The sequence below is a fragment of the Talpa europaea genome, assembly GCF_964194135.1.
Source record: "Talpa europaea genome assembly, chromosome: 7".
NCBI classification, from domain to species: Eukaryota; Metazoa; Chordata; class Mammalia; order Eulipotyphla; family Talpidae; genus Talpa; species Talpa europaea.
In genome coordinates, this window is record NC_140074.1 from 5483642 (window position 1) to 5497100 (window position 13459).

General features: G+C 45.4%; 1 protein-coding gene across 2 annotated transcripts in view; it reads right to left on the bottom strand.

The window, feature by feature from the left end:
- GARNL3 (GTPase activating Rap/RanGAP domain like 3) overlaps positions 1-13459 on the bottom strand; it is a gene marked incomplete at both ends in the record, with an annotated part of 120445 nt that overhangs the window by 81203 nt on the left and 25783 nt on the right. For both annotated transcript variants that reach the window (XM_084238989.1, XM_084238988.1), the window contains one exon: positions 9343-9412. In XM_084238989.1, the coding sequence (XP_084095115.1) occupies positions 9343-9412 (70 nt within the window). The remainder of the gene's footprint in view (positions 1-9342; positions 9413-13459) is intronic.

Here is a 13459-nt window from a genome sequence, read left to right on the forward strand (position 1 = left end):
GAGCAGAGGCACTGGGGCCCAGGGGCCGGGGGGACGGATTGGGGGAACAAGCCCCTGAACCAGAACAGCCTCCTCAGAAGATAAAGATTAGAAACATCGACTAGATTTGGTTCCCAGACCTTGGCAAGAGCAGGGTAGAGATGAGCAAGAAGGAGACGCATCCAAAGAAGGAATTCAGGAGGGAAATGCAGAGCTATCACAGAGATGAAAAGGAGAGCTGAGAGAGTGGCTGAAATGTTCTCCCAAAGTAACCAACAAGCCTTCACATCTATTAAGCAAACACAGTGTGAGGCTGTATTTTAAAGACCCCCACACGGTGATAACCACAATAGGCCAATTAAAAAGCCGAGGCCAAGAAAGCACACAATCCCTTTCCTTACACATACAGGAACCCAAAATAATTGCTTTAATTAAATGGGTAAACTCGGTCAATAAAAAATAAGAATATCCACGTGGTTCGGCGGCACCAGCAGGGCTGTGAAACAGCCTTTTTTTGGGTGAGTCCTGGAAGCCTGAACTGGATTTGGGGGCCTGACTTTCCCTAACTTCACCTCGTGAGGGGCAATGGGAAGCAACTTTTAGAAGACACTGCTACCCTCTCTTACAAAGAGCGTGAGAAGCAACTCCGTGGAATGGCGGAGTACCATAGGGATTGGCCTAAACAGGAGCAAGCAGGAGGGCGGGGGCTCAGCTCAGCAGCACTGAGGGAGCTGAAGGAAGTCCCAAATGCTCTCCACAATGCAGCCCCATGGAAATTTGCCCCAGGGTGACCCCCGGGGCAGCAGTTAATTAGTTATGAAGGCTAGACTTGATTCTGAGGGCTTGAAAAAAGCTCTGAGCATTCAGAGTCCAGTGCTGAAAGGGTGTGGGCAAAAAGATAAAATCCCTTTTCAACTCCAACAGCACTAAAGGAAGGAAGAGGGACAGCCAAACTCTCATGTGTGTTCATGGCCATCAAATAGTACAATTTTGGCTGCAGACTTGCATGCATTCAGAAGTAAACACATTTTCTTACAAAGCAACTTAAAGAAAGTCGAAAATGCTTCTGTTCTTCCATGAATACATGAAGGTATATATCTATTTTTGATGGAGTTTAAAAGCATTTTTGCTACAACTGAGCACAGTACACAAAAGTGTGTAACAGAATATATTTTTGATGGGAAGACACACTGGTGCCCAAGATCACGTAAGTGGTGTTGTCTGGCCTGACTCTGCCTGGATACATTTGGAGGACTTAGCTAGTGCTCTAGTGATGGGGCTAGCAGGCTGGGTAGCTAGTAGGTTTGGTAGAGATTTAGGCCTCAGCTCCATACCACAAACATGAGGTTGGTGCTGAAGAAGGTCACCAAATAAGGGGTCAGGCGGGGCTAAGTCTCACTGTTCAAGTGCTGTTAAGCCTGGGAAGACAGGGTCTAGAACCACATTAGATGAGGCAGGGTAGGGGAGACTCAAGAGCTAACAGTTCTAGAAACCAGACTGCCATAAAGGGGGGTTCGGAGCAGAGGGTCTGCCATCAAAGAAGGCTTTTTTCTTTTTTGCTTATGCTTTTTTTTTTTTTTTAAAGATTAAAGCAACTTATTGCAATATATCTTACTTAAAGGATAAAATCAGACACAGAGCAAACTCAGTGCAAGGGGAAATTGGTGTGGAATATACACTGAAAAGAATCAGGTCAGCATGCATGTTCTAAAGCCCTGTCAGGTGTGTTAGAAGGCAGTCATAACGGCGTTCTGAGCTTCCTAAAGGCCAATGCCGAGGAAAGAGCCTGGGTGGCTGCAGGATTTCCACTTCCTAGCAGCTAATGACAAGAGCAGGAATTGCCTGTGACTTTTTTCTCAGGAAAAGCCTGTGACTATCTGGTCCTGAGGCACTTTCGTATAGGTCCTCATATGGATTTGCTGTGCGAATCCTCAAGAGCGAGTGGCACACATTCATCCAGGTTCACGGGCTCTTCCGCCCCATCCATCGTGCCATCCAAGGCAGCATGCCAAGGCCCAGATCAGGACAAGCAAGCCCAGAGGGCCAAGAAAGGCAAGTCGAGAGCTTCTGGCCTTCTTGTGGTGGATTCGTTCTAGGAACTAAATGTCAGAGCATGCTCATCTCTGGCTAATTCTTATGAACATTCTCTTAAAAACCAAGCTTTGTTAAGAAAAGAGAGGTTGAAATTACAGGTTTGCACTAGATCTAAAGTAGGGCTACTCTGCTACTGACTAAGAGCAAAGGTGCTTGCTCTCCCCTCCAGGTCCTTAGAAGCAGTCTGTAAGCAGCAGGGCTGCCAGAGCACAGGGAGTCGGACAGTCTGGGCTGTGTGGCTCTGGGCTGAAATGTCACTTCCACCCTCGCTGCCTTGGAACCTCTCTGGAGAATCCATTCCATATCAACGTGATCAAATATATCTATTGTCCACTGTTGTTTGTGAGAATTAAATAAGTAAATGCACTTCAGTGACTGGTACATAGTAAGCAGTCAATAAATGTTGAAACTAATAATAATAATAATAATAATAATAATAATGAAACAACAATCATAAAATATTTCTGGTTTCACTCTACTGCATCAATAACTATATGACTGAATCTCAAAGTTCTACATCACAGAAAATGGTGGCAATAATTTTAAACTGGAGAAGGTCCAAAGGGAGCAATTACCAATCACTCACGAAGGCAGCAAAAACATCCAGAAAACACCCACAGCTGAGATCCTGTTTCTGACTAGTGAATGCTCCAAGACAAATGCTGTGCCTTGAGGTACCTAAATGAATAAAATGTCTTTATAAGACTTCGAACAAGCCAGTTTCATATTAGAGAATATTTTCCAAAATTAGGATTTTAGTTGTAGAGTGTAGAAGGCTTGATGTTTTGATGTTCCCGAAGGAAATATGTTGGAACCTTCACTTAACTCTCAATTTGGTAAGACCATGTAGAAAGCAATTTCTCCTATAAAATGCCTAGGAAAACAAAAACGACTCAACACCGATAGAGAGCAAGCGTGCGCGGGGCTCGGGCGCTGAATCATTCATCAGCCGTGGTTCGTCATCTTCCTGCACAGCCCCACAGGCATGATTCAAAGTTGTGCCTGAGTCAAAATACAAATTACTACACATCAGACTTCAAGAGTCCTCAGACAGTCACAGCCTCAAAGGTTCAAACCTGCAGAGGCCAACCAAGTGCATAGCAAACTGTTCTTTTGATGAACAGTGCAGCCAGATGTCTTTGAGGCCTCCCTGAGTTCATGACACAAATCCACACTACTGGCTGTGGAGGAGCATTTTTGCGTTTCTTTTCTGGACAGCGGGGAGCCTGCAGCTCATCCAAGTGCAGGTCTGAGTCACTAAGATATTGATGAAAAGGGAATGACCAAACCCATACCCTGTTCCAGCCTGACGTGACATTACCTGCAGATCGTGGCTTGCCCACAAATGCCAAGGTGCAGGGTTACAGGAGGGTGGGCCGCTGGGCCAGACAGGGGAGGGGTCTTTATTGTGCCCACAGCATTTATCATTCATAGCACATCAGTTTCTTAGCAGTTGAGGCAAAGGCCAAGGAAAAAAATCAATAAAAGCTACAAACAATCTCATGCGTTTCCTGACAGATTTCAATATAAAGTGATGAAGAATGGTCCTTGGTGTAATAGCAGAGCCTGACTTGCAATGCTGCCAGGAGAGGCCAGACTTTCAATTCATCAAGAAGAAAAATGGATACATTTTAGCTGGAATGCACTGCAAACTAATGAATTTAACTATATGGGGTGGGGGTAATCAAAGAGACTTGTTTTTCCTTTCCTTTATCGTGATGGGCTAAACTCTAATTTCACCAAATCGAACCATTCACTGTATCCATGTTTACTAAGTAACTAATGCTAAACATTGTGCCTGCTACTAGGACTACGCTGGTAAATAAAAAGCTGTGACTCCTATTATAAGGGAGTTTATAATCTATATATATCCTTGTTGATGGGATTAAAAGAGTGCCAGAGATAATAGTCCACTAGCAGATGCTTTCAGTTTGCATTTTTAAACCATTTAGTCTATTGAGGGCATGTTAGAGACATATATAGGGGTTCCTGCTCAGTGCATGCACCTCCCTTCCAGAGATAATCCTTTCGCTGAGCAATGAGTCTGGGAACCTGTGTTTATACCACATGGTCTCACTGCCTTGAACACAGAGGAACCAGTGTATCTGGAATCTGGAATTAGGACCCAAGAATGAACAGACTGTGGTGGGCAATGAAGCTGTGAGACCATGGAGGTTGGGGTTGGGGTGTATAGAAGGCCAATGGGTATATAAAAAAAACTGCCCATCAGCATTTTTAATAAAGGAGATGTAAGTCAAAACCATTGTGGGCTACCATCTCACACCTCATCAAAAGGACCTCCAGCAATGAGTGCTGGAGAAGCTACAGAGAAAGAAGAAGCCTGTTACTTTGTTGGCGGGAATGTAAGTTGGTTAAGCTATTTTGGAGAGTGTTCTGGACTTACATTAAAAAACTAAAAATGGAAATACCATATGATCCAGCAATCTTACTTTTGGGCATCTATCCAAAGAACACAAAATCATCAACTTGAAAAATTATATGCTCCACAATGTTTATTGCAGCATTTGCATTTGGAAGCAACCTAAGTGTCCCCTATGATAGAGGGCTGGATAAAAAAGATGTGGTTTACTGTATGCAAAAGAATACTATTCAGCTGTACGGAAAGATGAAATGGGAGAAGGTAGAAGAGGAAGGTAGAATAGAGTTAGGCAGGTTCCTGCAGGACTTTGTAAAATGTTTGGTTACAAAGTGCAGTGAAAGATTTTAAGAAAGCAAAGACATTGTGTTGTCAAAATTTTAAAACATTACTCCACCATAATATCCGATGCTCAGACTCCATGGGATGTAAGAAAAAGCCCAGAAAGGAACCTTTGCACATGTGGTCAACCAACAAAGATGCCAAGATCATTCCATGGGGAAAGGACAGCCTTCAGCAAATGGTGCTGGGAAAACTGGATATCCAGGTGCAAAAGAATGGCGTTGAACCCTGACCTTATACCTACACAAAAATTAACTCAAAATGGATCAAAGACATAAGCATAAAAGCTACAATAATAAAACTCTTAGAAGAAAACATGAGAGATAATTTTCAAGACATTGGATTTGGTAATGACGTCTCAAATAGAACACTAAAAGCACAGGAAAACAGGTAATTGGGACTTCACGGAAATTAAAAACTTGGATCAAAGGACTTTGTCAGAAAGAGTAAAAAGACAGCCCACAATACAGGGGAAAATATTCGCAAATTGCTAAGGAGGTCATATCCAGAATATACAAAGAAATTCGACTACTCAACAACAAAGCAAAGGGCCCAAGTGAAAATGGACAAGGACTTGAATACCATATCTCCAAAGAAGATAGGAAAATGGCCAATAAACATGTAAAAAGATGCCAACATTCTTCATCACTACTGAAAGACAAATCAAAGCATCCGTGAGGTACTATTTCACACCTTCTAGGAGGGCTATTGAAACAAAGGAAAATAAGTGTTAGTAGGAATGCAGAAAACTGGAACCCTTGAGCATTGCTGGTGGAAAAGTTAAAAGGTGCAGCCACTGTGGAAACAAGCCTGAAAGCTCCTCAAAAAGATAAAAGTAGAACCACCCTATGACCCAGCAATTCCCACTCCTAGTTAATAAACCCAAAAGAATTGAGAGCAGGGACAACAGAAGTGTCTATTGATAGATAAATGGAGAAATGAAATGTGGCCTATACACCTGAGGAATACTATTAAGCCCTAAAAAGGAATGAGACTTAGGTATGTGCTCTAACATGGATGAACCTTGGAAATACTAAGCTAAGGGAAATAAAGTGGATACAGAAGGACAATTATATCATTCTACTTCTATGAGGTTCCCAGAATAGGGAAATTCATAGAGAATAAAGGTTACCAGAGACTGGGCAGAGGGAAACTGGGGTGATTATTGTTTAACAGTTATACGCAGTTTCTGTTTGAGGTGATGAAAATGTCCTGAAGGATGAGGTGATGGCTGGGAAACAGTGTTAGGTACTCAAGGCCCGGAATTGTACATCCAAAAATAGTAAATATTATGTTGTGGATATTTTACTACAAAAAAAAAAATAAAGCATGGAAAAACTACCAAAACTGGGAAAACGGTCTAGAGAGAGGTCAGGGTGCAATTGGCCTGCAGAGAGAAGACATGCATGGAAGAGACATGCGGAGCAAAGCACAGCTGAGAAATCTAGGGAGCAGGGAGGAACGAGCACATAGGGGTGCGTCCTGCTCATCGTTTCTGTGAGATTCACCCACATCCTTCCAGTGAGTGACTGTGTACAGTTGAGCAGCACTGAGTGCACCTCTGTTCCTTGCAACACAAGGACCCCCCCCCCCATGAAGATGGGGACCTCACAGCAGGGACCCAGCGAAGGCACACCCCCATCCCCGGAGATTAAAGTGTGAGCAGTTGGTCTCTAAACATACTATAGCTTCACAAGAGCAGAAAAACTGGGCTGCTCCCTGCTTTCCCCTCATGCTTAGCAGGGGGTCTGACACATGGGGAGGGGCCTCCAATACACAGTTATGTTATGAGGGCTGAGAAGTTCTTCCAGGAGCAGGTAAAATCCTGCACTTCCACATTCTCACCACATTTACACCCAATTTAAACCAAGAAGCTAACTAAACCCCTAAATTTGCTCTCTTTACTGATCTGAACGTCCTTGCTTAGCTCTTCACAAGGGCTTCCGCATCATTTGCTGGAGGCCAGAAGTTCATGCTAAAATTTCCATCTTAGAGAATCCGGGGTGGCCCTCTACAACATCTGAGATCCAAGATGCCCACGATTTATTGGGTTTCCAGAAACATTTAGCAAACCAGATATAAGAAACATTAAATTCATTTTCAATGAACACAAAACACAAAACTTCTGAATTTAGTAATTGTTCAGAGGGGAGACAAAGTATCTCCTTCCTTAGAACACCAAAGTCAGAATTTCAAGAGCTCCTTTGAGAGCAAAAGTGCCTCATTCTGTTTCCCCAACCATCAACTGTGGGCATGTATAATTTCTAATACAGGAAAACTAGAAACAGCCTAATTTTATAAAAGGGGGGCAGGGGGGACACTGTTACTCAGATGTGGACTCTCACACACCAATTAAAACAATAACTCGAAGACTTTGGCAACAAGAAGACATCTATCAAACACAGGTAAATGAAAAATGAGGAATGCAAAGTGAGATCTAGCATTCGATGGCAACCACATGAAGATGACCTTTAGAGCTAAAAAGGCTGGAAGGCACCGGATGGAGATGCAAACAGTTGCTGCAAGGCGAAAGTTGTACTTGGAATGTCAAAATATATTAACCTTTGACTTTATAATATTTTTAGAAGTCAATTATAACCTACCCCGCCCTCCTTCCCTCCCTCTCGCCTCCCCCAGAGAAGAAACGTGAACAAGTGGACCATGAGCCCACTTCTCCACGAGCCTCCATGCCAGGCCAGGACAGCTGGCCCCTGCCTGGAGGGAGGGGGGTGTCTCAAAGGCGGGGTTTCTTCCATTGAGGTCCTGGGACCTGCCGCATCAACAGCGTCTGGAACTTGTTAGAAAAGCAAATTCCGGTTAGCCCAAGAACTGCTGATTGACACTCTGGCGCCAGGGGCCCGGCGGTGGGTTTACATGGACTCCAGCCGACTCAGGCCCCCAAGTAGGACAGCCACTGCTCTCAAGCCCGTCTGACAGCGTGATTCCCACACGTGTGCACGGGCTCATCCTTCACATGTATGTGGTCTCAGGCAATCACCTCTCTTGCGGTGTCTGAGGGCTTGGCGCTGCTTTTCAGATCCGGTTCAGAGCATCCAAGCTGGACCTTGCCGCCAGATTTCACCCTTATCGCGACAGGTGGTATCGCCCGCGCGTGGCAACTCATTTACTCCTGCTCACCACCCTGTGAGGTAGGTGGTGTTAAAACCCCCATTCCATGGGTAGGAAGGCTGAGGCCAGAGAAGTCCAAGACCACACAACCAGTAAAGGAGGAAACAGGAATGAGCTCAGATCACAGGCTTGTGAGCACCACTGGGGTTCAGAGAGGTTCACAGAGAATCTGGGTGGTGGGGCCTCCACAACATGCAGGACAAGCTGACTCTGGATAGAATGGGTCACTCCCTCCCTTTTTCAACAGTGTATGTCTCACAAGACTGATCAATTCCCACCCTGAATTATAGTTACGCACACACTCATTTGGGAGAGGCGGTGGGCAGAGTCGGTGAGCTGTCACCGGGACTGGCCGACACCACAGGCACTGGCTGGGGCCAATCAATGTCTTTTATGTGACTAAATTCATTCTTTAGACAGGTATGCACCTTATCTGCCCAGTAGGAGGCCAGTAAGCTCCTTAAGAACAAGGGCGGAATCTTTTATATTTTCAGGAATACTCAGTCCTGGGCCAGGTACACAGTCAAGTCTGTAATATGTGCTTGAATTCAAGTTGGATGTTACTGGCACACAACTCTGGGATAAATTGTTTTGCTACTTATACACTACGAGAATGCAGCTTCTATTAGTGGGGGTTATTCATATAATATAAAGAATCCAAGTAAATAATTTTTTTTGTAAATAGAAATAGCTAATTTAGTATTTCAATGATATTAAATAATAATCAAGAGGATTTTATGAGCATATCTTCCTATAAATTTGTTCAAATTTCCCTACAGTCAGGGGGAAAAAAAATCACAATTCTGTCTTTAAAAACTGAGGCTATTACATGTCTTCATTATGCTTCATTTCAAATGAAAGAATGCTATTTTTAAAAATCATAACATAAAAACCAATGTCTCTCACTAAAGAAAAAGGTTATCTTCATCCCAGATATCTATCATCTATTACAGTCATTTATCTAATCCAACCAAAATATTTTTAACAGAAAGAAAATATCTCATAAATATTGTCATTCCTATCACATATCTAGGAAATCAGAATATGTATTTCAATAATATTTAAACCTCAAAATCCAGAATTGTGAACTTTTGGGAACAAGATAATATAAAACCCAAATGCTAACTCTCTTACTTCATAAATTATTTTATTTAATTATAGACATCATTAACAGAGAAAAACACCAAGCCACAACATATTTTTAACAAACTGTAAGACACAGATTAAAAGTACGTAACAATGAAAACAAACAGAGATGCTCAGATTATCATAGCCTTTCGATTGTAATTTATTCCCATCCAGTCCTTATACCGTACCCACAAGTTCTAATGGCAAATATAAAACAAAAGATCTGATGAGCTTGGCGACCCTCTCTACATCTAAATCAATGTACCACCACGGCACAGACAGTGTAAACTTACCAGCTCCACAGATCCATAATGTTTCCTACTGAAATCCCCACGTCTACAGCCTAGGTCTTCCGAGACAGAGCTGGAACAAAAATGCTTCATCAGTATAATACATAGCGATCTGGCCACAAACCTTCTGCAAAAATCAACTACCATTTGCAACCAGGGCTGCGAGGAGCAGGCTGGCCCCAGCTCCTCACTGCAGGGGAGCCTCCTCGCAATAGACACAGTTCTCAGCAGCCATGGCAGAGCCTGACTTTCCTGGAGCCCTCAGTAAAAAGAAAAACACCGCGTCATCCCTGGAAGTATAGGCAATGATCAAATTAAATATTTAGTCATTTGGAATCGATTGAAATTTCCATGGCTACTGGTGGTTTATAATTTCATTTCTGATAATCAAAGGGGATAGCAGCCCTTTGCAGTAAACTTGAGGCAAGGGACAAAGCTTGCATTACCTTTCATTTAAGAGAGCCTCTTTGTCCCAAATATTCACCATCAAAATAACCAGCATTATTGGATGCTCTATAGGAAAAACAAAACTTCAAATGGAAAGAAAGAAAAACTGCAAAATCCTGGTAAGTCCACACTCCCCCCCGGCCCACCCCCCAAGAATGGCAATCAAAAAAAAAAACAAAAACAAAAAAACACAAAAACCCAGGACTAACAAAATCTAAAAACCTAACATCCAAGTATATTTAGCTTTTTGCATAGCGGTAGCTAATACTTTCCCACCTCCTCCCTCCACCCCCCCAAAAAGATTTAAATTAAAAAAATCACAGATGTTGTTGAAAAGCAATTAAAACAAGGGCAACATGGTTCTTGTATTTGCATCCTGTATGCATAATGACAACTCTAGAGACACGTCTTACCGACGGGCTAGTCTGCTCCGGACCCTGAGCCTGAGTAAGCATCGCAGATCTGCCGATACAAACCATTTTACCAAGTTTTTGTTCTCATATGTCATGCAAATAACTCAGATAACACATGGAAAATAAAATCACACAGGAATTGCATGTTTAAGGTCTCCAAAATATTTGGGCTCTACCATGCAAAGAAAGGTGCATTTAGTACCTTTTCATCCTTCCTTCCAAGGCAGGCTACGTTTTCTCAATGACAACCATCTTGGCACATCAAGAAAGAGCCCGAGCCCGCGGGCAGTGCCACAGAACTGGCTCTGCCAGGACACTCTTTGACGGGCCCCGGGAAAGACAGCCTGAGAAAAATGAGATTACAGAGCCTAATGGTATTCGGCTTCCACCATTTCACAGAGACGGCTGAATTAATCTTATGTGAGAAACTTAACCTTTTGTGACCCTCACTTCTTTAGCTGAAAAGGTGCAGCACATTAACAGATGCAGCTTGGCAGGGTGTCCAGATGTTACCCATGCTACCTTCCTGCCTCTGGTGACGGGGCTTTTGACCCAAAAACCTCTCAAAGCGAATGAACCCTGCCCTCCACGGCCTGTTCTGGTCTGTGTTCCATATGTCCTCCATGCCCACTTCTTCGCCTGTCTTGAAAACCCTCCTGGGGCACATTACCGTTGCCCCACACAGCAGTCTCCAGAGCTTTGTGATACCCTGAGTTATCGAGGGACAGTGGGGCCCAGCGAGAGTGTCCAAGCTCTAGGACAGAGATCGTGCACAGAGCATACACGCCAGGGCCAGGGATGGACCCCAGGCCTGTGTCTGCCCAGACCGCAGCCACTCAGGCCAATGGCCAATCATCAACAGCGGCAGCAGCTTCTGACTCCAAAGGCCAGGGACATGAAAAGAGCGAGGGTTCTGGACTCTGGGCCCCTCCCTGGGCTGCCCCTCGCACCACCGAGGGGGTCCTAAAACAGTGCCAGCCTCCAACTTTGCCGACAGCCAGAAACCAACACAGGAGAGATGACAACCCCACGCCTGGAGCAGCCACCCCCTTGGAAGCCTCCCGGAGGGAAACAACATCCTATGCAACAACCAGGAGCGATAGAAACAGAACATCTGCTATTGGCGCCCTTTCTCCCCTCTAATGACATTTTATCTAATGCACCGCGGAGAGGGTGAGCCTGCTAATGGCGGGAGCCAGGCTCAGCTCTACGGGTGCATATCTGGGGCTGCGGGAGCACGCAAACCCTCCCCAGGCTCTCTGACCCCCTGGCACCAGGCCCTGAGGATATGAGTGGGGGTCATCCAGAGCAGCTTTGTTCCCCAGGGCCTAGTGTCTGGCCCGTGCCTGGCACAGAGAGGACGCACAGTGGCTGTTGCATCGATGCAGGTATCTGCACATCCCTTGACTCTCATTAGCTACCGCCTGTGGCACCTGGAGCAGCTCGGTGGGCTGCCTGCTGACTGCCTCCTGGGTGAGAGGCTGGTCCCACGGTCCTAGCCCAGGAGGCAGATCCTGCTACCTGCTCACCAAAGCCGCTTCTCTTTCCCTCTGGCCTTGCCTCAGGACGATGGCCCGGGCCTCCCCTGCACTCAGGGGCACCAGGTGCCTGCACTCTGGCCCAGAGAAGGTGGGCTGAGTGACCGGGACACTTTCAGAAACATCCAGTGGAAGGCACTCTCTCTCCTTCCTCATGGGCAGCAGGCTGAGATGGGGCAAACAGGGGCTCTGAATGATGCCAAACATCTGCATCAGAGCACAATGACAGCGAGAAGTAAACATGTAGCTGTGTTAATCACCTAGAACTTGGGTTCACCTGGTAAAGCCGCGGTGTTACCTGAGCTAACACGGAAATCAGTACCTTGCAGAGGTGCTGTCATGGCAACGACCTAAGCCACGTGGCCCTAGCTTTGTAGGTGGGTAGCAGCCAGTGAGGAAATGGCTCTCACAGGCTGGAAAGGCAGAGCTCTGCCTTGTAGAGGAGCAAAAACTCGGTAAGACTCACACCTGCAGTCATTTAGAAAGTGCCCCTGTACCTGCTGAGCCTGTGTCCCGAGCGAGGGACTGGTGCTTCCCAGACCAGTCAGCAGGCACTGCCTACAGGCTGCCCTGGGCAGGGACTGGGGAAGAGAGCAGCCCAGGCAAAACCGGATGGGCTTTAAGCAGAGATAAGAGGACAGAGAGGTCTAGAGACCAAGGGCCTCAGCGGTCTAAGAAATCATTCTGCTCTAGACTCCAGACAACAGAAGTTTAGAAGTGAGGTTGAAAAAATGGGGCCCTCTTCCATACCTCACCCAGAAGCATTTCTCATGAGTGACTCTCACTCTCTTTCTTCATTTACAGGCTGAAGGAGAAAGGCTCTGAGGACCCAGAGGACAGAAGCTACAACGCGAAGGAGGTTTGGCCCCGAAATGCCCACATAGGTCATACCAAGGAAGTGCCACGGGGGTCAGCAGACTACGGCCCCACGGCCTTTTTTTGAAAAAAATTTTATTGGAACACAGCCAGCCCTTTGCTTATAGAATGTCTGCCTGTTTTTCCATTCTGCCTTCGGAGTTCAGTACTTGCAACAGACCCCTGGAGGGCCCCCAAGCCCAAACTATTTAGTCCCTGGCCTTTGTAGGAAGTTTGCCAACCCGCAGACTGCTGTTGGTTGCTGGCCTACACATAAACTGTGACTCGTCTGCCAAAGAAAACACTGGATAGTGGTGTTTATCAGCTAGACGGGGTGTTCACCAGAATCCCTGGGTGCTTTCTGAAAATGCAGATTCCCTGGCCCCATTCCCAGAGCTGGTGATTCAGCATGTCTGCTCTTCACAAGCAGCCGCAGGCATTCTAAGGAGCTCCATAGACAACACTTAAAAAAGCACTGCTCTCCTAGATGACTCTGGAATCCTTAGGAAACCTGTTAGCCACTCTGGAGCACTTCAGTGAGGAAGGACCGGCCTTGACCAAAGTTTCGACGATGGGAGCAAGTGTGATTCCAGCCCCTAAGGGCACGTGTGTGGCAGGGGTGGGAGTTTCACTTCTCTGGGCCTCAGGTCCCTCGTGTATAAAATATGGTCCCCGGTACTGCCTACCTGACAGGGTCATAAAGAATAATTAAGAAAAGCCAATCAAAGTTTATCCTACCAAGAGTTAATCACATGAAAGCGATACTCAGTGGGTGTTAGCTAGCTATTATTATTGCTCTTATGAATAGTGTGAATTCTGTGTGAGGCCTGGCAAGGGGAGTTCTGCATACACGATTATTACCTTTTT